We start from the raw sequence: 24,605 nt of genomic DNA, 5'->3' as shown, positions 1-24,605 counted from the left end.
GGACATTCCCCAGAGGCAAGTAAGGTGAAGTGCCTTGCCCAAGGACACGTCATATTGCACGGCCGGATATCAAACCGGCAACCTTCTGATTGATAGTCCGATTCCCTAACTGCTAAGCCATTTGACCTCCCCCAATTAAAACACCACGGTATGAAGCTACAGACATGTGCTCTTTAATTTGAATAATACACTCAAGACCCCACTCTGTTCTTCCAACCAACCATTTCACAGACTTATCCATCAATAAATATATACACACATTTCATTGGGCCTTCCAAGCTCTCACACATTCTCCTTTATCCAATAGTCTCTTCCCATGGCCTCTTCTTGCCGCTGGTTGACTGGGCAGCAGTCTTGGCCTGTGCTGCTCCTGCTGGTCTGGGTGGCGCCACCTGCTGGAGGGGGTTATGGTTGAACGTCTGCCTTAAAGGACCTGGATAGACGGGAGAGTGGAGGAGGAAACACAATGAACAACACATAACTGCATGAAGTAACAACAGTTAAGGAGGAGAGAGAAACATATTGAAAAATAGGAAAGAGGCAGAACGATGAGAAGGCCCAGAGTGCGACTGACCTTTGGCGGCCAGTTGAAGGTGGTTCTTGATCCTCTTCTCTCTCTCCTCCAGCTGGTGGACCAGCTGAGCGTTCTTCCAGCCTGGGAGAAAGAGAGGGATGACAGTGACGTGTAAAAAAGAGAGTCAGAGGAGAATGAACGGAGACTGTGTTGGAGACAGTGAATACATAACGTACAACGGAATGAGTGCCTTCTGTTTAATGAGTCCGGAATACACCCAGGGTGCGGATTACAGGGGGGTTTGACCCCCTAATTAAGACTTGGGACCCCCCCCAAAAGAGGTAAAAACAACAGGTCGGGGGGGTCGATACATACCTGCAATCGTAAATATTACTTTACGCCCTGGAGAAGAATTTGACACCCCCGATTGTTATATTTTTATTGTTTTTGACCCTTAATTGTCATTGTATATTTCACACTTTGACCACACCCACCTTTCTTGATGCCGTCAAAGAGGCCGTCTTGGGGGGGCATGGAGGATGGGGGGTGGATGATCTTCTCTGGGATCCGCAGCTTCTGCCTGACGAGAGGATGTTTGAGCAGAGCCACCTGGCCCAGGGAAAAGCAGTTGGAGGTCATCCAGTAGGTGAACACCGCCTGGGGGGAGAGGCAGGTAGCAGATGATAAGATACCACTGTCTCACAGCAGAGGGCGCAATTACTCTAATACTTACGAATGTTGTGACGAGAAAAGGGAGGAGTAGAAGAGAGAAAGGAAGGGGAGAGAGAGGAAGGGGAGAGAGAGGGAGGGGAGAGAGAGGGAGGGGAGAGAGAGGAGGGGAGAGAGAGGAGGGGAGAGAGAGGAAGGGGAGAGAGAGGAAGGGGAGGGAGAGGAAGGGGAGGGAGAGGAAGGGGAGGGAGGGGAAGGGGAGAGGGGAAGGGGAGAGAGAGGAAGGGGAGAGAGAGGAAGGGGAGAGAGAGGAAGGGGAGAGAGGAAGGGGAGAGAGAGGAAGGGGAGACAGAGGAAGGGGAGAGAGAGGAAGGGGAGACAGAGGAAGGGTAGACAGAGGCTGACCGTGGGGAAGTTGATGGTGAGCGGCAGGATGATGAAGGGCATGATCCTGAACACAGTCTTCATGGCTCGCATGTTGGGGTTGTCTATACCAGACTCTGCCCCCAACTGAAACAGGTGGAAGAACAGGTCATTTGAGTGGGAGATCTAAACCATTTGACAGATCCTAATCAATATCTGACATTTTGACACGCAGCATTAAAATGCTCCAGTATGCATCATCGGCCTCCATGCCCCCTCACCTCCAGTATGAAGAACATGGTGCCTGTGACTGCTAAAGGGAGGATGAAGTAGGGGTCAGCTGCTGTCAGGTCAGTGAACCAGAACAGCCCTCCTGTCTGCATGCTGGGCACCGGGTGGTAGGACATCTTGCGCAGAGCGATGAAGAAGGAGATGAAGACTGGTGTCTGGGTGGGAGAGATTATATTCATTGTTATGAAGAGGGACCTAGTGTTCTTCGATACGTACTAACTGGAATAAGAGTTGGTAGACATGGACAGTGTTGAGCTGCAGCCTGTCGTACAAACATGACTTGTGTGACGCTGTGTCTTGTGAGAGAGGAGAAGCACCTGACACTAACCTGTGCGAGAGGGACCAGGAAGCCACGGAGGGGGTTGACGTCATGCTTCTTCTGGAACATTGTGAGGTCAGCGTAGGCCTTGGCAACTAGACAGAGGGAAAGATGATGCATGACACTGCATTCCCGTAAGGCACGAATAGATAAGTTAGTACGTTTCAGGTAATAGATGGAAAACAAGGGCAGAAAGTTTGAGATGATGAGAGAAGAAGAAGGAGGATGGAGGACTTACAGTCAAACTTGTTTCCGCTCTGTTTGGCTTCGTTCATCTTACTGGTGAGTTTGGTCATCTCTGGCATGACGTTGTTCAGCTTCGCCGCCTCCCTCTGGCCTTTCACGATCACTGGGAACACCAACATTCGAGCCAGCACTGTGCCTGGGGTAAGATAAAGAAGGTAAAAATCAACAATTAGCAGTGCATCAGGATTCCTCGACAGCAGCGTTCAGCAGAAACCCTTGAAAAGGTCATACAAAGTGACACAAGTAGGATAAAGTTTCAGCCATCTGAACCAAGCTCAGTTTGTGGGGGTGTTGCATAGCAACAATTAGTGTTTACCTATTACAATGGCGCCCCACCAGGGAACCCCCAAGTCCACGTGGAAGAACTCCAGCATGTTCTGGACCAGACCCACAGGAGTGGCGCACCCCAGACCCAGCTCCGCCAGGCTGACTTCGGCTCCAGGCCCCTGGAGCACGTCCAGGGCTGTCGGAGCAGCCTCCATCAGTGACTCAGAGATCGGCTGTGTGATTACAGGGGTGGGGTCTGCGATGACCGGGCTGGAAACAGGAATGGATGCTTCCACAACTGGAGTTGACGGGGGAATCGGTGCAATTGGGGTCTGTAAAAGTCGACAAGAGATCTTGATCTATATTTTGGTCTAAACATCCCAGAATTGGAACGCAAGGATGAAATAGACATGCTGTGGAGGCATAAGCTAACACTTATGTCACAAAAAGGCAACAAAAATTACAGTTTCACCTGTGTGCTGTTGTGCCTGACTGACACAGCGCTGACCAATAAGAACCTCCCATGGTGTCGCCGACCAAGGACGGCTCTGGTGGCTGGACTCCTGCAGTCTATGTGAAGTTGGGAACTCTGTATAAACCTCTACAGAAGGAAGAGAATACGGCTGGTCAGTGAGAGATAGTTCACTTTAATAAACCACTGACATAAGGCATTAGTGGCCACCACGCAAAACACATCCTATCCTGACTCCCGGCTAAAACAGTTAGCATGCTAGCTGCAACAGCTCAAATCCACAGGAAGTTCTACCCTTTTAGCTAGCTATTGAGAAAACTAGCATAATGTATACTAAGACTTATGAGACACATTTTTAAACGTCAATCATGTCAACAGGTGTCAGAATTCTTGCTTTAGCTCAATTACGTAGCTCGTTGCTGGCTTCAGTAGGTAATAGGACACACACTCGCTGTGTCAAAGTCAAAGCATGCACACTATGGTTAGCCTACGGCGTCAGTGAAAACCCCTCTGTTAATTGTCAATGAAACCAGAAAACACGTTAATCGGACAGCACCGAATCATGATCAAAACTAACCTGATTCCATCCTTCTGGAAATGTATGCTTAACTCGGTTAGATAAACTCGTCCGTTGAAACAAACATCTCGTAAGGCAAACTGGAGTCACCCCACTTCTGATCGCTGCCATGTTGAAATTCTAACTACGGGCACCTAAAGTGGACAATCTAAGTATGTTATTACGGTGGCTCTGAAGTGCAAAACACACTTGTGTACATGTACATCCCCAAATGAACACACGTGTCTGTATGTACTATCCACCAGGGGGGATTATTACTCTATTTACTTCCTGTCTCATATTCAATGTATGTTGCTTGCTAATGCTAGAGGCAGGGAGTGCTTCCCTTAGATACATCCACTCCGCTAAAGTCAAACTCTTTTCCATGTCAATGGTTATCAATAAATGCTCAAATCAAATCAAGTGAATGTCTTGACAGAACTGAGGCCAAGTGTATCTTTCAGAGTCAGATGGTTGAGCGGTTAGGGAGACGGGCTATTAATCAGAAGGTTTCTGGTTCGATTCCTGGGTTACAATGATGTTGTGCTTGTGGGCAAGGCACTTCACCCTACTTACCTCGGGGGGAATGTCCCTGTACTTACAGTAAGTCGCTCTGGATAAGAGTGTCTGCTAAAATGACTAAATGTAAATCTAACTTCTAGTCAAGAGTGTAGTATGCTTTCCTAAAATACTGTGGCTGTCTGGTCTATGGTGTAGTATCCATGAGTGTATAACAAACATCTGCTGGCTGTATATCATCTATATTTTTCTCTATTTACTATAAATGTCATTTTCTGAGTTTCATGCCCTGAGAGAGACTTCATGCCCTGAGAGAACCACCACTCTGTGTAACTGGTAGTTTTTCTTGTCTTATCTTGAGATGTATGTTAACTCTCTCTCTAATCAGCTGATCGACTCTGAGGAGGAAACAGAGAAACAGAGCCATGAAGGATGGACAGGGAAGGAGATAGGGTTAGGAAGTGAAAATGAAGAATAACAAATAAAAAAGGTTTGCACCCCATTTGTCAGAGGTTTGTAAACGTGGCATCCATCCAGGTATTGGTCAGTCTGACAGAGTACCAGCCCGTGTCCTGCAGAGCAACCAGGGAGAAACTAACACACGAAAAGTCACGTGAATTCATTCAGATATTTATACAGTGACACGGATACAGCCTTATATCAGCTCTCAGAAAAACACCCATTCTAGGCGTCAAAACTCAAGTTATCCCTTACTTCTCAACGTGAGAAATACAAGGTGTTGCGTGAGAATTGGAGAAATGGTTGAAATGTGTGCGTCTAGACTTGGGAGCCCAAAGCGCTACTGCACAGTGAATACCATTGTGTAGACTACTGTTTAGGCTACAATGCTTTGTGTTTTGGTGTTAATTAGTTTGCAAATACCGGTAAGAAGGATTTACACTTCTGTTACTATCTTTTTCCTATCACATGAGTTGAACGGACTGTGAAGTCATGAGGTTATGAAGATAGAAGATAAAGAAGGAACAGTGAATCAAGTACCTGCAAGGAAAATCTTGTGTTACCATTGTCACAGTCATCACTGGTGTCACAGTCATCACTGGTGTCACAGTCATCACTGGTGTCACAGTCATCACTGGTGTGGTGTTCTGGTCAGACCTGCCACATTGCAGTCTGTTGTTGTTCTGCTTCTTGACTTCCTCCCTGCTCTTTGTATTATTAAAAAATAAATAATACACAGAACCAAACAGCGTGGACATCTTTTATTTATATTTTAAACAAAAAAGATGGAAGACCTACAACTTCCAATCAATTATCTTTGTTGCAGTGACTAACCATCTAAGACATTGTTTTTCACAAATAGTGACTGAACACAACATTACAAACAGTTGAAAGTGTTTACTCTTGAAAGCATTCTTATCCTCCCTGACGCCCGCAAATTCCATACCACGTCGCAGAAACGCAGGATTTTTTTTTTATAGAGCAAGCGAGAGACAGTCCAATGGGCATTTCGGTTTCCTGTCCTATTATCTACTCTCTGCGTTTCTTTTTAGTGACCTCTGTTCAGAATCTCGTCCCAGCTGACCCTTCTTACTGGATTTTTCTCCATATTTACGTTTTCTCTTGCGGCTGAAACAATTCCAAGAAGAACAACCAGAGCTGCTCTTCTTCTCTTTCATCCCATGAGTCCCTCTCGTCTTTTCTCTTCCCTGCCCTGTTATGTCAATCACCTCACCATTCTCACTGGAGTTTTCTCCATCTGGCATAACACTGTCCTGAGCTGCCTTGGCATCTTGATGATGCCAATGATGATCCTTTCCTCTCTCTTTATCACACAAAGTTTGAGTTTTTCCGCCTTTTTGCTCTCGTGCTTTATCATCATCCTGATCATTCCGTCTCACCTCAGCTGGCTTGGTATCTTGTTTCATGACATGGAACAATATCTCTTTTTCTTTCTTTCTCTTTCCATCACCAATTTCTCCTCCTCTTTCTTCAACATCTGATACCACAACTACATAATTTCCTCTGACATCTTCTACGTCTCCATGTATTTCCTGATCCCGATCATCTATCCTGTTGACATCTTCATCCTTTCCGGTCTTTCCATCACCTACTTCTCCACTCATCTCTTTATCTCCATTCCCAGTCTTTTTCTCTCTCTCTCCATTACCTACCTCCCTGCCTCTTTCTTTTACATCAATCACACTTACATCATTTTCTCTCCCTGCAAAATGTAAGTTTCTATCCATCCCACCATCCATCTTATTTTCTCTTTTCCTATTACCTACCTCATCCCCTTCATCTGTCTCTTCTTCCCCCTTTTCTTCACATATGTTTTTTTTCTCTGGCTTTTTATAATGTACAGATCCTACTTCTTCTCTCTCACCTAACACATTTTCATCTCTTACTCTCTTTCCATCACCTGCCTCCCCTCCTCCTTCTTCAATAGTACAAACTCCTTTTTCTGTCTCTCCCTCACCTACCTCTTCTCCTCCTACTTGAATTTTACTATCATCTTCATTTTCATTCTCTCTGTTGCACACATGTCCTTCCACTTCTCCATCATCTAAACCATTGTCTTTGTTTTGCTTTTTAGTCTCTGTTATATTTTCTACCTCTATGTCGTTTACTGCTCTTTCTCTCTCTCCTTTTTCCTCTACATTAACAACATCTCCATCATTTCCTGTCTTTCCCTCACCTACCTTTTCGTCAATTTCTTCAGCTCTATCACCTACCTCTCTTTCTTTGTCTCTCTCTCCATCCTGTAGCTGTGCCAAACTTCCATCTACATGACTAACATCTACATTCTTTCCTCCTCCTCCCTCACCAACCTGTCTATCTGGTGCCTGATTCTCACCCTCTGTTTCATTCTCCTTTCCTCTTTTTCGTTCATCTGTCTCTTCTAATCTCTTTTCTTCACATGTGTTTGTTTTCTCCTGCTCTTTATCATGTATGGATCCCACTTCCTCTCTCCTAGCATCACCCACCACGTTTTCTTTGCCTTGCTCTCCACTGATCTGATCTCTTTCTCTCTTTCCATCATCTGCCTCCTGTCCTCCTTCAATAGTATTAACTCCCCCCTTTCCTGTCTCTCCATCACTTGCCTCCTGTCCTCCTTCAATAGTATTAACTCCCCCCTTTCCTGTCTCTCCATCACTTGCCTCCTGTCCTCCTTCAATAGTATTAACTCCCCCCTTTCCTGTCTCTCCATCACTTGCCTCCTGTCCTCCTTCAATAGTATTAACTCCCCCCTTTCCTGTCTCTCCATCACTTGCCTCCTGTCCTCCTTCAATAGTATTAACTCCCCCCTTTCCTGTCTCTCCATCACTTGCCTCCTGTCCTCCTTCAATAGTATTAACTCCCCCCTTTCCTGTCTCTCCATCACTTGCCTCCTGTCCTCCTTCAATAGTATTAACTCCCCCCTTTCCTGTCTCTCCATCATCTGCCTCCTGTCCTCCTTCAATAGTATTAACTCCCCCCTTTCCTGTCTCTCCATCACTTGCCTCCTGTCCTCCTTCAATAGTATTAACTCCCCCCTTTCCTGTCTCTCCATCACTTGCCTCCTGTCCTCCTTCAATAGTATTAACTCCCCCCTTTCCTGTCTCTCCATCACTTGCCTCCTGTCCTCCTTCAATAGTATTAACTCCCCCCTTTCCTGTCTCTCCATCATCTGCCTCCTGTCCTCCTTCAATAGTATTAACTCCCCCCTTTCCTGTCTCTCCATCACTTGCCTCCTGTCCTCCTTCAATAGTATTAACTCCCCCCTTTCCTGTCTCTCCATCACTTGCCTCCTGTCCTCCTTCAATAGTATTAACTCCCCCCTTTCCTGTCTCTCCATCATCTGCCTCCTGTCTTCCTTCAATAGTAATAACTCCCTCCTTTTCTGTCTCTCCATCACCTGCCTCTCCTCCTGCTGGAAGATTACAATTGTCTCCTTCCTTTCCTGTGTTTCCTTCACACTCTTGTGAAGGAAACACACTTCTTCTTTTTCGTTTTTCTTCATCTTCATCTTGTTCTATCTTTCTTTTGATTGTCACCTTCTTCCCATCTAAGTAAAAAAAGACAAATCTATTGTAGCATCAATAATCAAAAAATATATATTTTTAAAGCCATTGCCACCTTACCTTTCTTATACATGAGCAGGTAGGCACTCGTGGAGCTAAAACTGTATAATCAAAGACAGGTACAGTTACTGTAGGCATTGTAAGTTGTCACAGAAAACAAAGTTTCAACCACCCAAATGATGATACGCAAAAACAACATACCGTTCTGGAAGGGGTTCATTAGCCTGTAATGTAAAAAGTTTTTTGTTTGTATTTATTTTTTATTTTTTATGCTATTAGTATTGATGGGTACTTTGCATTTATGATTATATTATATAACAAATCCAGCACTGATGACGGAAAAAATATAATACTGTACATGATTTTCCTTACCTGACTGACTTGTGTATCATCAAACGTATACCAAGACTGATTCTCAAAGGACTTGATGGTAGCAGTGTAGTGCCCACTACTTAGACTTCCAAAATGGTCCACTACTGCATATAGTTCATATGTAAGATCCTGTTTGACATGATCAAATTATAAACGTATTGTATACAAATAATAGGGCGGACACGTTAATTTGATATGCATGTTGTTGTATTTAGTATTAAGTTATAATTTATGATTAAAAATATTGTAAATACCGCTGTCTTTAATTTGGAGTCTATGTCCACATAACAATTGTTTTTGACATATGACATTCGGTTGTAGTCAAACTCAAATCTTTTGAGGAGCAGAGTCAAACTCTCTGGGTAATGTTTCATTTTGCATTCCTACACAAACATCACAGGATAAAAGTAATTTAGAACAACAAAAATGCATTTCAACAATCAAAGTGATAAAGAACATCTTAAATCATAACTTACAATGGTAGCATCTACTTTGTCATCACATTGCTCACAATAAATCCTATTTTCTTCATTGACATCAGTCTTCGCAAAAAAACCTGCATAGCCAACCATCTGAAAATCAAACAAAAACGTTTTCAATATACTATTTGAGTTATTTGAGTTGTATCTTGGCCCTCATGAGACTAATGCTCCCTACTAGGTATAACATGTTTATCTTACCACACTGTTGGTGCAAGGCTTTTCCAGTGACAGAGGTAGACTCCAAAAGTGACCTTCATTCTGGGTTGTATGGCCCGCTGAGCATGTCGTTTCATGGCTCAGACCTCCTTTGAAGATCTACATCACAAAATACAACAAATTCAAGACCACGTGATTGGGTCCATTTTGTATTACTTTCACTTCAAATGTACCTGTAGGAAATGTTTTTACAGTACCTTTGACACTTCTGGATTGACCAAAGTTAGTATCTTCTCAAAATACTCTGCAGCATCCCTTTGCTTAAACACTGGTGGACAAAACAACAGCAGCTCCTTTACATCAACACGTGGGACACACGTGGGATTTTGGTTAGAGATCAATTGTGAGATCAGCCTTTATGTCTCAATTGCAAATGCTTTTTTCGTTGTGTCATTTATAAAAACTTGGTATATAATATGAAAGTCTTAATTATACGCATATTCAAATATGAATGCTATTAATCTGATCACAAAACTTTTTTATTATTTACATTACCATTTTCAATTCCCAGTTTTGATGATATACGTTGCGTGCCAACCTTGCGCCATATCAATTTCTCAAACAGTGTTTTCAGCACAGCATCAAAATCTCCCTCATTTTGTCTGCAAAGAAAATGTATTTTCTCAGTTTCCTTACATTTCATGGTAACATGGACAGTATTGCTGTTGTTAAAATGAATATACTGAGGAGGTATTTTCAAGGTAATAAACAATAAGGTAAGCAAACCCGGCCAGAGCCTCTCGGAAATCCTTGGTCATGAAAAGAACTTGAAGCACGCTGTTCAAATAGCAGGTGGCCCCCTGATTATATAAGCCATGGTACTCTGAAATGAACATACAATTTTCTGATTGACACAGTGGTGTTGCTATGCCATTTTTGGCAATCACTTCCCATTTGAAATTGTAAATACTATTTTTTTATTTTTGTATATAGCCTACATAATGCTGTAAAACATTTTTTTCAGAGGATTCGTTTTTTGTGATCATGGTTTTATAACAACTGTATGTGTTTAAAGTGTATTTGTTGAAGCAAATGCCGTACCTTTATGGATGTCATGTCCTTTTCTATGAGCATCGCGGGAATCCATAACCTTAACCCTGTCACATACGAATCCTCCTTATCTTTTTTTAAAATTAAGTTAGGCCTATATCAAGATAAGTATAACTTGTTCCTTTGACACTCTGACCGCCACGAAGCTCATTTTGAGCCCTTGATTCAACTCCAAAGCACCAAATGACTAAACGAAAGTAATCTATCCACTTCGCCTGCTAAAGTGGGCGTGGAATGCAGTCGATGTGAGTAGTATCAAGTGTATGATCCGTCTTATTTTATATAAAAATGACTACTTATTATTTATGAAAATTATATAGATTTAAAATAATTTTAAACATGTGTTGCTGCTCATGTACAATTCAAAATACAAAAAGTGAAGTGTAGAATGTCACTGTAAAAAACGATGTAACATTTGTGTAAAATAATCCACTCCGGAAGAGGAAAGTAGCCTGGGCTATACGCTACTATAACATTTTTGTAATCCTTTATTTTGTTTATTTTTTCATACATTCAATCATGATTGGGGAAATGATTAGAACTGAAAAAAACAACATTCACTATGGTTTATTTATTTATTCGTTTATTTGAGGGACAATGCAGTTAAACATAGCTACAGAGCAAAGTTTGCAGCTGATGTGATGCACATAGAGTTTATAGCAAGTGCTAATTTTCAACTCCCGTCCCTGGATGGGCCTTTCTCCAATAATACATACTTAAAAGAAAAATACAATTTTAAAAATACAAAATACAAAAAATAAACCGTGCAATTTTACAGCGACAAGGCCATCAAGGTAAGAGAGAGCATGCTGTCCTCAACGTTCTACTCTGACATTCTAAGCGGCCACTCTAGCATTTGCATGTATTCATCAAGCTGATGCTTTTACGCAAAGGGATGTATTATTATACAGGTAGGAATGTACGTAGTTAACATGGAGGTACTTGCATACATGCGGGTTAGGGATGCATCTATGGTAAGTGCGTGAGAGAATCAGTAGAAGGTATAGCGCAGTAGAAGGTACAGTAGTGCAGTAGAAGGTAGTGCAGTAGAAGGTATAGTAGTGCAGTAGAAGGTACAGTAGTGCAGTAGAAGGTACAGAGTTAAAGAGTTTACAGTGACAGAAAAGGACTGTCACTTTCGCGTTTTGTAAGACCGAATGGTAAAGGCTGAAAAAATTGTTCTCTGCCGGAAATATCCTCATTGATAATGTCTTAAAACAAATGCACACATGTAGGGTAGGCCTACATGTTGATAATGTAGCCTACATTTTAATTATGTAACTAAATTAACTAAAAACCCAATACAATGTAGGCTATATTCCTTTTTGCATGACTAATACAGACACATTTCATTGACTGCATGTGTAGGCATCTTAAATAACAATCCAACAAAATATAAAAAGATTATTTGGACATAATGTTAAGTTAAATAACATAACAGTTTGTATTTGACAAATGAAGCTTAGCGCAAGTTCAGTCAGGCAAGACCGACCCCTGCACTCGGGCATACTCAATGTGTTTCACTACTCCCCCCGCTAAGAACGCTCTACTTTCCCTCTTCCATGTCGGGCTTTCATCTGGGTTTCAGCGCTCCCGTTCATCAATTAACGCTGTCAAATGATCACATGATACCGTGCCTTTAAATACGATTATCTCCCTGTGTAGTTTGTCCATGCTATCAAGTGCGCAACCCTCCACCTCTCCGTCGCCACCCGGTGCCCCTTCGCTGTTCTTCGACTCTTCTGCCATGGGTCGTTGGCTGCCGCCACCGCCACCAGTGTCTTCTTCGGATGTTGGGCAGGCGCCCATTGATCATTAATTCCCCATGGGGTCTAAGCTCCAAACACTTATAGTACATTTATCATTCTGTAATAAACATCACTTTACTCATCCCAATGGTCTCTCCTGATTGAAATATAACATGATCAAATCTTAACAGTACAGATGCAGAAAGGTTTGACAGTTTTTGTTAAGAAAAGTAGAAATGTTCATATTAGACACAAAGAGGACTTCTCTCTCTTCTATTACACATTTCCTGTTTAGTCTTATTTTTTAGTCTCTTTTTGGCATCTGTGCACCCTTCACCTCTCTCTTTGCTGTCTTCTGTCCCTTTGGTGTCTTTTCCACACACCCTTTCATCGGCTTCCCCTTTTCCCCTGAGCACTGCATAGCTCTTTTCTCCTAAACTCAATTTTCTTTTTTTTGAGACCCTTTCCTCACAACTCTTTAAAGTCATATGTGACAGAGAGGTACATTTTGCCCTTGTGTCGGTCACTGGGTTATCGGTTTGTCTGGGTTGAGACTTGTCAACTGAACAAGCAGATATACAAGATGACAAATCCATTCCCCTGTTAATCTCACAGTCTGTTACACTCTGCATCTCCACCTTGGTTTTGACTGTAGTCGAAACATCCAACCCTGCTGGTTTACTTGTGTCATACACCTTGAAAACCAAGTGGCCTTTTTTCCCTTTCATGGAATACTCTCTCAACAATCGCTCACAACTCATCTGCTGGTCATCTCCTTTTCTCTGTCCAACTTCTTCTTTTTCTAAATGAAAAATAAGTACATGACAAATCATTATTATGCAAGTAGCATCTGTTTGGTTATAAATTGTTATGGGCCAAATGGGACTATAACTGAGGCATGGAAAATAATGTTCCCTTTCTATGTTAATGACACCAGTCATTAATACAAGTAATGTATTAACGTACCTTTTCTGTACATCAGCATATAAGCATTCTTGTACCTATAATCCGGAGTTCAATGTGATTACAATAAAATAACCTTTGTACACACAAACACAGTAAATGTGGAAGATATTGAAGATACCTTTCAACTAATGACTGGATGCTGGTCTGAAAGAGAATTTGAGTATGGCATTAGGCTGTAGATCACATTGAATACACTATTGCAATAGTTTAAAGGTTTAAAATGTCCTTACTGTGAAGACATTGGTGTCATCAAACTCATACCAAAGTCCATCCTCAAATGACTTTATGGTAGCAGTATAATGTCCAAATCTAAGACTTCCAAAATGGTTCAGGACTGCATAAAGCTCATATGTACAACTCTATTTCATAAGAAAAAACATGCTTTAAAAACAACATATGAATGATATTGTGGGTTTGAGTTTATATAGTTCAGATTGGAAAAAATGACATAAGACACTAAATAAACACCTGTGTCTTCAATATTTGGGGGACATCCACCCATCCGTCCGTTTTGACAAAGGACATGGTGTGGTTGTTAAACTCAAATCTCTTCAAGAGTAAAGTCAGAACTTCTGGATGATGTTTCAGGTTACATTCCTAGTTAACAAAAGCACTCATGATGAAGGACTGAAAGTTAGAACATTTTCTGTACTGTGCATATGTTGTACACACACACACACACACACAAACACATACACATACATATATATATATATATATATGGTCACATGTTTTTTTTTATGAAAGCAGTGATTGAATTGAATGGACATGGTCAAACATGCATGTAACATGATCAAAAACTTACAATGGTAGCATTTCGTTTTGCATCACACTTCTCACAGTATATTTGATCCTTCCCACTAACTGTTGAAGGTTTGAAAAACAAATCAATGCCATCTTTCTGAAAAAGTAAAAATACATTCACATAATTATATACGTAGATCAAACTGCATTGCAGTAAAATGGTGAGTACATAATCTGTATCCTCTTAGGAACACAATCAGAGATCAGTTTACAATTGACTTAACTGAATGCCATTCTATACAAATTAGGTTGTCTTACCACATTGTTCATTGAGAGGGGCAGAGTCCAAAATGCAATTTCTTCCACTATTGTTTTAAAACATTTCATGCATTTTGTTGTGTGTCTTGAAGTCCCTCTGAATATCTATGGTCAAAAATATATTGTGTAAAATGCACCTTAACAGTTTTGATCAATTATTTTTAGGTTCAAATGCCATGAGCCTACCTGGGACAAATGTGGATCAGTCTTATTTAATATCTTCTCAAAATATTCTGCCGCATCACATTGCTGAGATATACCTAGGAGATGAATATCTTGTTACTGAAACAATTGTTCACTACACAAGTATGTTTTGAATCTTGCTATCTTAACAAAACTTAACGAAACTTAACAGACCCATAACCAGTGTTTGAGTTTTAGTGAGGTCTGACTCCGATTAGCTAATACCAGCCTTTCTTACACTTTCGTATCTTAAGTGAACTCACCGTTTTCAATTCCTAATGCCTGTGTGACAGCATTTGTTGTGGTGGTCCCTGTCTCCAAACGTTCAAACAATTCCTTAAGGTCTTCATGAAAAGTGTTTTTGTCTTGATAGACAACAGAGGTAGGCCTACTAATGGAGAACAAACGTTTACATTACTTGAACTAGATTCATGTTTTGAACTTTCTGAAAGGAACCTACATTTCAATATGCAAACCTTTTCACTGCCTCTCTGAAGGCCTTGGTCATAAAGAGAACTTGAAGCAGACTATTTAAATAGCAGGTGTTTCCCTGATTAACCAAACCATGGTAACCTTTAAAAAAATATAAAAATCAATTAGAACACTTAAAGCTATTTGTAAATCTCTCAGACACAAATATCAAATGGACCTAGTATAATTACATAGGCCAGAAAGCTACCACCCCTCTTTAGTACAGGATATTTGAATGTTTAATCAGTCAAATCGCTCCTCGACATATTTAAGCAACATACCACATCCATCTCTGTCTTGTAGGCCTATTGAAGACAGTTTCTGACGCAGCTTTTCTAGAACAGATGTATCTTTTTGATTTCCAACACATTGGCCAACTCGGCTATTTGCCATGTCTGGAGAAAAAAAAACTACAGTAAAGTATAGAAGCCACAGAAAACGATTACCTTGATACATATTTCTCGTGGGACAAACTTACCGAAATGTGTTCCGTTCGATCCATTGACTCGTGTTATAAATTTGTGGTATGAACACCCGGACATCGCATTACTAGGCTAGGATACGACAAACAAACCAGATTCTTATCCTTCTTGATCCCTTTCACTTTTGTTTCGTTGCAGGGTTGCAGACACTTCTATTGCTGCCGTTACGGTAATGGACACCACAATGTACCACAAAACATTTTTAGTGAAGGTGTGAGAGACCAATGTATCCGGTTGTCAAGTTTGTCTTTTAGAACATATTTTTTATTTTCACTGACAGCATTGACAGTTAGAGTTAGGTGTAAACCAAATGCACTTTGCTCTTTCCCCTCATTCACTCACATATTTTGTGTCCTTCGTCAACAGCATTATCCCATTCACCAGTAATAACACACTTGCACTTTACATTAGTTACAGTCATTTAGGTCTGTGGAAGTAAGCCCATGCTTGGCGATTTTCTTCTCCAATTATGACGCTTAAAACCCGCCATGAACCTTCAATACAAGTTGAATGACAGACAGGTGCTGGATCCCATAGGAGTTGATCAAGGACTCGTCCTCCAGCTGCTTGTCTGTGAAGATCAGCCGCAGAGACTCCATATGGTCCGCTGAAGAAAAACAGTTAACATTTAAGTTGCATTATAATGTATCACCTTAGCCTATTATAAATAATAAATCATCCTTAGTCAGTTTGGCTTGTGCTCCAAGGCGTAGGCCCACAACGTCTTTCAAACATAGTCGACAATTCCCCCCCCCATTAAAGTTAATTTTACCTGAGTTCCCAGGTAATCGATCAGCAATTTTCTGTTTCAGTTGTAGCACCGTCATACTGCTCATCTGTTCTTCTGTGTTGCACAGGTCAACCAGCAGTTTTTCTCCTTTGAATCCTGTCACCTGGACCTGGTAGATTTTCCCCATTTTTCAAATTCTGCCTGTGAAACACTGAGGTGTATTTGTTCTTGAGTTCGAAGCCACAGACTTAGATGTTAAATAGAAAGAGGGTGTTGCTGTGTGAGAGAGCTCAGACTTTCACTTTCATTAAATCGAAAGACACAAACACGAAAAACAAACAGACAGGGTAGGCTTCTCTGCCCGAATCCATGTTTTCCATTCCATGTTTACAGGCCATGCTTTAAACATTTAATTATTTTAAAGTGAATTCACTGTAAATCAGAAAAAAACATGGTGCCTAGGGGGGCCTCGTGTGAAAATAGTAATTGTTCATATGATAGGCTATATAAAACACACAAAGGCCTATGCCCCTATGATTTCATAGGATCGTCATTTTAGAAATTAACCAAAGGAATCTTGGATAAAGAAAATAAAAGTCGAGTTGCCACAGAGTTGCCACATATTTACCATCGAGTTGAGAATTGTCACAGGATGTCTGGAAAATCCCTGAAATCGCCAAAACCCATTAAAGTGTGTCAAAATTGACGTAGGCTATAGTTGTTTATGAACCTATGTGCATTTGCATTACACCGGCTTGTATGTATGTAGGACTAAAAGCCTTCTCAGAAATCATCCACATATCTTGAACACATGTATTCAGTTTGTGTTCAGACAGTGCAAAAAAATTTGGGAAGAAAATAAAATTAGGCTTCATTCAAATCACGTGACTTTGTGTAAGAGAGGGAGAAAGTAAAAGAGAAAGTTAAATCGAATACTGTTGAAAAACAAGAACCCAGGCGTTCTCATCTTTGTCTCTCCGTTTTCTGCCATTTCTCCCAGTCCGCCCAGCGAGGAAGAGATTGAAGAAGAATCAAGATTAATACAATGACCACACAGCAGGAAGGAAAATGCTACGACCCCAACGACACCACTCTGAAATTTGTCAATAGAAGGGATGATTTGGATCGTAAGTTAAGTATAAATCATCTGTCATTTATTTAATAAAATGTCCAATGGTTTTAGACATTCTGCATTTATTGTGATGTGATGTATTTGTGATTGGGTTGTGTCTTTAGCCTTAGGTGACGACGACGGGACCCTGAGGGCAGAGATGAGCTGTGGTCATGCCGTCACCCCAGAGTCTTTGACCGGATGGTGTCGCAGTCTTCTGGATCAGGTTTCTATCCCTTATGCTTTCTTGGCATCTTTCCATTTAAGGACAAGGCAGTCTTTACCTCCTAGCGACAGTTTCCATCTTGAATGTAGCCTACAAGCAGGATTTTCTATACCTAATATCATGTATTACTGCTTTTTGTGAATCTTTGCGAATTTCTGCATCCCAAAATGTATCTTGAAATGTTCATGTTTTGTTCCGGGGGTCAGATGGCTGAGCGGTTAGGGGAGTCGGACAATTAATCAGAAGGTTGCTGGTTCGATTCCGTGCAATAAAAATGACGTTGTGTCCTTGGGCAAGGCACGTCACCCTACTTGCCTCCGGGAGAATGTCCCTGTACTGTAAGTCGCTCTGGATAAGAGCGTCTGCTAAATGACTAAATGTAATGTAAATCTTCCCATGCAGGGCCAGTACAAGTTCCTGTGTCCTGCGCTGAAGGAGGGCACATTAAAGAAGTGTGGTGCACAGTGGACATACCAGGAAGTGCGTAGACTGGCTGTCTTGACAACTGAAGAGATGGAGCACTTTGAAGAGACCCTGGCCTGCCTGGCTGCTGCAACTTACTGTGAATTCAAGGCAGTGAGTTGACATGAATAACTAAGAGATGTCTTTGTCGTAGTTGTGGCCTCAGGGGGTTGAACTTTAAGTCCGGTATTATAGCAAATTAACCAATGGAATTAAAATAATGCAGTTTCATTAACATATCTCATCTTCCTATTTTCAATAACAGTGTCCTAGCTGCCAGACCTGTCTTGAGAGAAAGGATATCTCCAACTTGAATGTCTGCTGCACCATATGTACAGCCGACAAACAGAAGACCTATGAGTTCTGCTGGCAGTGCCTCAAAAAATGGAAAGGTTCAGGCCCTCGTTCTGACCGCTGTGACAATGAAGGCTGCACCAACCATGACCTGGAGCTGCTCAAGAACTGCAAGTCCACATCTCTAAATCAGGTCCAGGGAGTCACCAACTGCCCCTCCATTCGTGCCTGTCCAACCTGTGGCCAGAAAGTGGAGCATGACAAGTTAGGCTGTAAAAACATAATTTGTCCCCGCTGTCAGGTGGAATTCTGCTTTGTGTGTATCAAGCTCACTCCTGAGTGCTTGAAGACCAGTTCCTATTTCATACCCTGCTCTGATGGTGTGGCTCCTAGGCAGACAACCATACCTGTATGGCAAAGGCGTTGAGTAATTCTCAATGAATTTGACATTTCTTTGTACAGATTACATATATACATGTTCTACAGGCTTTTGATTTGGGTAGCTTGTACCACACACACAAAAATATTACGAATTAAATTCACTGTATATTCATGTTTCTTGTTTCAGTTGGTCAATGTTTCTCTTAAGAATAATTGTGGAATGATTTGTTCTGATAATATCCTTATGCTCTGTGCTGTTAAATAAAGACAAAAACAAATGTATGTGCCTGTTTGATTATCTGGGTAATCAGAATCAGATGATATGAACTGATATCAAATTTAAAGATGAACTGTACTAATGCAGCTTTGAAACTAGAAAATAAAGTACACATTTACAGATATTAGGCATTTTTACCCAGTTTAGTTGATCAATTTATGTTATGAAATAATTTACGATGGTCTATAGCTCATCTCACAAAATGTATAGTTGAATACATGGCTTACAGCAACTGAAGTACAGTATTGCTTTTTTTCTGTGTGTATCAAAACCCTGCACAATATAATTAACAAAGGTGGTATTGTTTATAGTTATCTACTGCACTTACTAAACACAGTTTGTATGTCGCTTTGGATTATAGCATGAATTAATGTACATAGGAAGTGTAAATATATTATATGATGTTGACTATCAACCTATGCGATAGTCACATACAAGTCCAATTATTTTTGGCAGACTTTATGTAAGTCATCTTTTACGTGACTATTGTCAAACAGATTTTTCTAAGAATGGAAAGGGAAACCACCCAATGTTTTCTGTTGACTGTAACTGGAAGGGAGAGGTCAGTATGTGTGCGTGTTAAAGAGTGTGCTTTTGAAGGTGTGTGTTTACAGCATGTCATACATTCCTTCCAGTGCCGTTGCAGATAGTTGATCTGGCTTATGATAAACAATGTATTTAGGTTTCTGTCTATGCTGTAGACCTCTACAAAGAATCACTTTGAAATATTTGCCCCTAATGAGAGTGGGAATAATGCTTAAAAAACAATATTAAACAGTATGAATAATTTACAACAAGAAAGAGGCCACAAAAAAACATAGCTTAGTACAAGCACTCCAACCACATTGTAACCTATCAGACTCATAATGTCCTCCCAGTGTCCATCAGCAGTGTTTGGAAAGACTCTGGGCTGAATGCAACTGCACTGCACTGGGGGCCTGTAGGGCTGCACGGACTCTGACTCTGGAGGAGCGGTACTTCCTGTAGGCGGCCATGACAGCAGCCAGGAGGGAGAGTGCAGCTGTGACCCTCAGGACCACAGACACTGGAGGCTCTGTACCTCTGACCCCCAGGACCACAGACACTGTAGGCTCTGTACCTCTGACCCTCAGGACCACAGACACTGTAGGCTCTGTACCTCTGACCCTCAGGACCACAGACACTGTAGACTCTGTACCTCTGACCCTCAGGACCACAGACACTGGAGGCTCTGTACCTCTGACCTCAGGAACGGCATAGGGATGGACAGGGGTCACACTGAGGTCAGGGGTCAAGATCTGGTCAATTATAGAATGACTGAGGGAAAGAGGAGATACAATGTTGAATCAATGTAACTTGTTTGAATATCTTGCTTACGGTGCAAAATACATTATTACACACATGCATATGGAGAATTTCCTTGTGGCCTTATCATGACTTTTTGTTTCGGTTTACTAGAAGTGCAACGCCCTTGCCTGAGTTTCCAGGTAACCATCTTTAACCTAACAGTTCCTCATACCTCACTTTGTTCACTGTACTTTGTCAGTCATGATCCTCACTCCATGTTGCAAATAGATTACTACAACCTGTTTACTGGCACAATATTAATGTAATTTCATGTGACACATCTAAATAGAACTGTGCTTTGGTGATATAAACCATGGTTGTTCTTTTATAGAAACATGGGATGAATTGTTAACATTCAGTCCTCATCTGAGTATTATTTGTCACTCACATACAAATTATACCTCTTAAATACATGTGCATGTGGGCATCTGACTCTAAAATAACACTTCATACAATATTAAAGTGTACTAAATGTAGATTGGCAGGATTTAAAAGTTAATATTGAGACTGACCTGCCATTGGACACCCGGTCTGAGGAGGGGTCAGCTGTAGCGACCGTGATGTGGTCAGAATACTGACACAACCTCCCTTCAGGACAGAACACTAAACCCTGGTAACCTGGTATCTGCAGGAACAAAGAGGACAATTGTCTAGGTCAAACAGCTAAATGATGGTTTCCTATGTATTTAACAGCGTATGAGGAGGAATGACAGTAGTTCATAATCACCTTACTGGCGCCCCCTGCTGGACAGTCCATCCAGCCGGACCCAGACCCCTGGACCTGGAATGTGTTCAGTCCAGTACACCTGTGTCTGTAGCAGCGGCCCACGATGGAGTCACCGACAGGAAGGGACGTGTTCTGTAAGAGAAGGGAAAAGAGATTTAGAAAGACAATAGAAGACGATGTGCCCTTGGGCAAGGCACTTCACCCTACTTGCCTCAGGGGGAATGTCCCTAACCCTAACCCTAATGTAAGAAACATCTTTAGAAAGACAGGCACACACACACACACTGACCTCTCTGCTCAGATTGGAGAAGAAACACCTGCTGTCTGAATGATACACCTCTCCAGCCCAGTTCTCTTCTCCCATCACTCTCTCATTCTCTTCTCTCCAGCACTCACTCTGAGGAGGAAACAGAGAAACAGAGTCATGAAGGATGGACAGGGAAGAACAGAGGGTTAGGAAGTGGAAATGAAGAATACAAATGTTTTTTTTTTTTGCCGTTTTAACTCACCGCATTTGTCAGAGGTTTGTAAACACGGCATCCATCCAGGTATTGGTCAGTCTGGCACTCCCCCTTGTGGAAGTGAAGGTAATGACACCCTGATCCACTACCATGGAGTCAGAGAGAATTACACTGGGAATTATTATTGTATCTGTGTGACTGAGACACCAGAACAACCGTTTGAATGTGTGTGTGTGTCACTCATATAAAACAATATTACCTTCCAGAGCAGAAGAAAGAGGAGGAATTATCATGACACGTGGACAGGGACCCAAACATGGCTCCTTCACCTAACATGTCCCAGAGAAAAAACACACTTTTACACACCAACGAAACAACACTGATACACAGCACACACACACAAAAACACAGGCACAAATCTCTCTCTCACACACACACACACACAGTTCCCCCACCTTGTCCCCAGACCAGGCTCTGGGCTCTGCTGAGGCTGGCAGAGTACCAGCCCGTGTCCTGCAGAGCAGCCAGGGTGACGGGGTCCACCCGGACCACAGGGGGGTCCCCCAGAGACGACGCCATGATGGATCCCTGGAGGACACGGGACTCCCAGTGAGAAGACAGACCACCTGGACCTGCATCCTGATGGGGGGAGACAGAGAGAGAATAGGAGGGAGAGAGAGAGAGAGAGAGAGAGAGAGAGAGTAGGAGGGAGAGAGGGAGAGAAAGAGAGAGAGAGAGTAGGAGGGAGAGAGGGAGAGAGAGAGAGTAGGAGGGAGAGAGAGATACAGAAGGAGAGAAGGACAAGGAAAGAGGGTGTGATAGGAATGGGAAGGCAATAATAACTAACACGCATGCGGTGAACGATGTACTGAATATAAGTGTGTGTATGGAAGGCGTGGCCGGTTCTAGGTCAGTACCCGGTTCTCCAGGGGACCCCCCAGCTCTGGGTCAGTGGACCTCAGGTGGTTCTGCAGGGCTCTGATGACGGAGTGGGTGTAGATCCTGACCTGGCCTGTCCCGTCTGCGTAGGTCACCTGACCCCGGGGGGAACAGGGAGGGGAGGAACAATCTGTCCAGCTGCTGAACAGCTGCTTAGAGAATCCCAGGGCATGGAACAGCTCGTGGATCACTGTCTGACAGAGGGGAGAAACAGAGATACTAATATGCTATTGAGAGGAGTACATCAGCCATCCATCAACACACACACACACACAAGGCCACACACACTCCTCACCTGCACAGTTCCTTGGTGGCTGTAAGTGTGTCCAGTCAGCCTGTCTCTACAGATGACCACCACCCCAGCCAGAGGCCTCCCCTGAGGGCCTGTCTGGCAGTGCACTGCATAGGCCAGCACACTGGGCTGCACACACAGGGAGGGAGGAACAAAACAAGGAAGATTTAGTTTAAAACACGTAAACTAAACTCTCCCTCAAGAGCCTATTCTGATGATATTGAGAATGTTGTAGTTTTAGGAGGCTACATTGAAGCTGTCCAAAACATGATATGGTAAAGGTGATTATTTAACTGATAATATAACTTCATAAGAGATAACTGATGCTTCCATGACCCCTGACCTCTGCCCTGCACTTGTCCGTGCTCTGTGTGTGGACATAAAGCAGGAAGTCAGTGTCAGGAAGTCCCGCCCCCTCGGGCCTCAGCACTGTCTTGGTTGGTGAATTGGGATCCGGGTACACAGCACAGCCACTCAGATGGTCATCTGGGATCTGTCAATCAAGAACGGTAAGATGAGGTAAAGTGCATCTTCAGGAACAGTCTCTCATGAAAATTAAATAGTTAAGAGGAGTCACTTCCATTACTCACAACAACATCTAGACAGGTCTCCATCCTGTAGTTCTTATTGGCCCTGCCACACCTGCGATGAGGATGGAGAGTTTTGATTGGGTGTATGATGAAGTATGATGAAGGCTGGCCAGGTCAAGAGGTCAAACGGCATAGATACACTAGTGTGAACACACACAGAGACACACCTGTTGTAGTTGGCTGCACTGGCGTTCCTCCAGGTAAACCGGCAGTACTTGTTGATGTCTCTACTGAGCCACAAACCACCAGGGATGCGGTCCACTATGGAGATAGATTTTTCACAACAATACTCTCAACAATACTCTGAAGTGTTTTACAAAATAACTTACAAATGACCAATCTTATTGATACGTGTAGTATTACTTGTTGTTATTAATGTACATACAGTCTCAAAGGCCTGTGCTGTTAGATCCGGTCAAAACCACAACACACAGAGGGAGAAACTTGTCACCTGACAGCAAGCTGGACACGATGAGCACAGCCTCCCTCACGGCTGAATCCAGCCTCTCTCTCTCAGTCTGGGATAGGACAGGGCTCTCTCTCGGAACCCAGGTCTGAATTCTGATTGGCTGCCGAGTGGGGTCACGGGGCGGGGCCAGCTCTCTCCGCTTCTTCATTTCTCTTTGTCCTGATTGGGCAGTTGGTGATAATGCCAGCTGTGCAGACCAACTGGAACTGGGCTGACTTGGGTCCTTGGACCTGTTGGAGTGTATGTGTAGTCGGCTGGAGATTGAACTGTTGGTAAGGATAGTCTTGTGGCGAAGCTTCTCTTGATGAGTGGGTGTGGTGGTTACCACACTGACTGAAGACTGGACCTCATCAAAGATGCACTTCCCCAGGGCCCCGGGGGCCCAGACCACCACTATTACCCACACCCAGAGTGGTCTCACGCAGGGAGGGGAAACCATGATTATAGCCCTTTAACATACACCATGTCTACTGGAATGAACAAAAAATGGTGGATTAATTTGTGGAGGAGTGCTGCCGTGTATAGACAACGCATGCAAAATGGCAGAAATTTCAAAAGACCTCGGTGGCCGATTATAAAATGTATTTACGAAGGTAACGTGATGACAATAACATTCGAATAAGTCTGGTCGGGACAAGTATGAGGGCAGGAACTCGAGCGGTAAAAAAAAAGTGTTTAAAGCTATATACGATTATAATTAATTTAGGTTAATTGATTCCATTCTACTAAACTCCACACAGAGGAAAGTGAAAAAACTGATGAAGAATTATAATATGTCCCTGTCAGATTCACCTGCTCTTGAAGTCAGCCTCGCGCTCAAAACGTGGCATCTCAATCTCCTAAACATCCACCCGAGTCGACGTTATCTGGACCATTTTTTTCTATATCACATTTCTTTAACCTTGGTGCTCTTTCACTCTCACAAGCTTTCTGAAAAACCCGTTGTGCTTAATTCTATGTATGTGAGTTGCTTTTAGCGTCCGCAGCGCTCTGGCGTTTAATTGACCTGTAGTGTTCATAGTCGTCCTTTGTCCGGAGTGACATCGCATT

At 42.5% G+C, this 24,605-nt stretch overlaps 4 protein-coding genes across 8 annotated transcripts; 1 reads left to right on the top strand and 3 right to left on the bottom strand.

Moving 5' to 3' along the window:
• Positions 1-151: 151 nt before the first annotated feature.
• Positions 152-3,858, bottom strand: oxa1l (OXA1L mitochondrial inner membrane protein). Its single transcript, XM_047014090.1, has 10 exons — positions 3,719-3,858; positions 3,142-3,270; positions 2,719-3,001; positions 2,395-2,538; positions 2,166-2,251; positions 1,828-1,992; positions 1,589-1,693; positions 1,009-1,171; positions 575-655; positions 152-433 (listed from the first exon to the last, which is right to left on the bottom strand). The coding sequence occupies exons 1-10, from the start codon at positions 3,827-3,829 to the stop codon at positions 297-299; spliced, it is 1,404 nt and encodes a 467-aa protein (XP_046870046.1). The 5' UTR covers positions 3,830-3,858; the 3' UTR covers positions 152-296.
• A 6,176-nt stretch (positions 3,859-10,034) lies between these two features.
• zgc:194655 (uncharacterized protein LOC794380 homolog) lies at positions 10,035-16,823 on the bottom strand. Of its 5 annotated transcripts, none has more exons than XM_047014075.1 (13): positions 15,267-15,410; positions 15,070-15,183; positions 14,794-14,890; positions 14,581-14,705; positions 14,321-14,394; positions 14,135-14,239; positions 13,878-13,973; positions 13,541-13,669; positions 13,303-13,431; positions 13,191-13,216; positions 13,073-13,107; positions 10,350-12,908; positions 10,035-10,131 (listed from the first exon to the last, which is right to left on the bottom strand). In XM_047014075.1, the coding sequence occupies exons 1-12, from the start codon at positions 15,328-15,330 to the stop codon at positions 12,352-12,354; spliced, it is 1,551 nt and encodes a 516-aa protein (XP_046870031.1). In that variant the 5' UTR covers positions 15,331-15,410; the 3' UTR covers positions 10,035-10,131; positions 10,350-12,351. The 5 variants fall into 5 exon arrangements, with proteins under 5 accessions (XP_046870031.1, XP_046870030.1, XP_046870035.1 ...); XM_047014074.1 differs by having other exon boundaries at positions 14,581-14,708; positions 15,267-15,408; XM_047014079.1 differs by lacking the exons at positions 10,035-10,131; positions 10,350-12,908 and adding exons at positions 16,043-16,211; positions 16,629-16,823 and having other exon boundaries at positions 14,581-14,708; positions 15,267-15,877.
• Positions 16,824-16,896: 73 nt separating this feature from the next.
• si:ch211-212k18.15 (probable E3 ubiquitin-protein ligase ARI5) lies at positions 16,897-18,752 on the top strand. The gene is made up of 4 exons (XM_047014080.1): positions 16,897-17,127; positions 17,237-17,337; positions 17,740-17,913; positions 18,065-18,752. Exons 1-4 carry the CDS (start codon positions 17,046-17,048, stop codon positions 18,518-18,520), a joined length of 813 nt encoding a protein of 270 aa, XP_046870036.1. The 5' UTR covers positions 16,897-17,045; the 3' UTR covers positions 18,521-18,752.
• Positions 18,557-23,862, bottom strand: LOC124462481 (leishmanolysin-like peptidase 2). The gene is made up of 13 exons (XM_047014073.1): positions 23,538-23,862; positions 23,254-23,347; positions 23,087-23,138; positions 22,840-22,989; positions 22,500-22,625; positions 22,183-22,398; positions 21,721-21,904; positions 21,525-21,594; positions 21,314-21,410; positions 21,094-21,201; positions 20,805-20,936; positions 20,590-20,702; positions 18,557-20,047 (listed from the first exon to the last, which is right to left on the bottom strand). The coding sequence occupies exons 1-13, from the start codon at positions 23,701-23,703 to the stop codon at positions 19,636-19,638; spliced, it is 1,920 nt and encodes a 639-aa protein (XP_046870029.1). The 5' UTR covers positions 23,704-23,862; the 3' UTR covers positions 18,557-19,635.
• Between the last annotated feature and the right edge of the window lie 743 nt (positions 23,863-24,605).

Source organism: Hypomesus transpacificus, unplaced genomic scaffold (genome assembly GCF_021917145.1).
Source record: "Hypomesus transpacificus isolate Combined female unplaced genomic scaffold, fHypTra1 scaffold_221, whole genome shotgun sequence".
In the NCBI taxonomy this organism is placed as follows: Eukaryota; Metazoa; Chordata; class Actinopteri; order Osmeriformes; family Osmeridae; genus Hypomesus; species Hypomesus transpacificus.
This window is presented reverse-complemented; position numbering and strand designations above follow the sequence as displayed.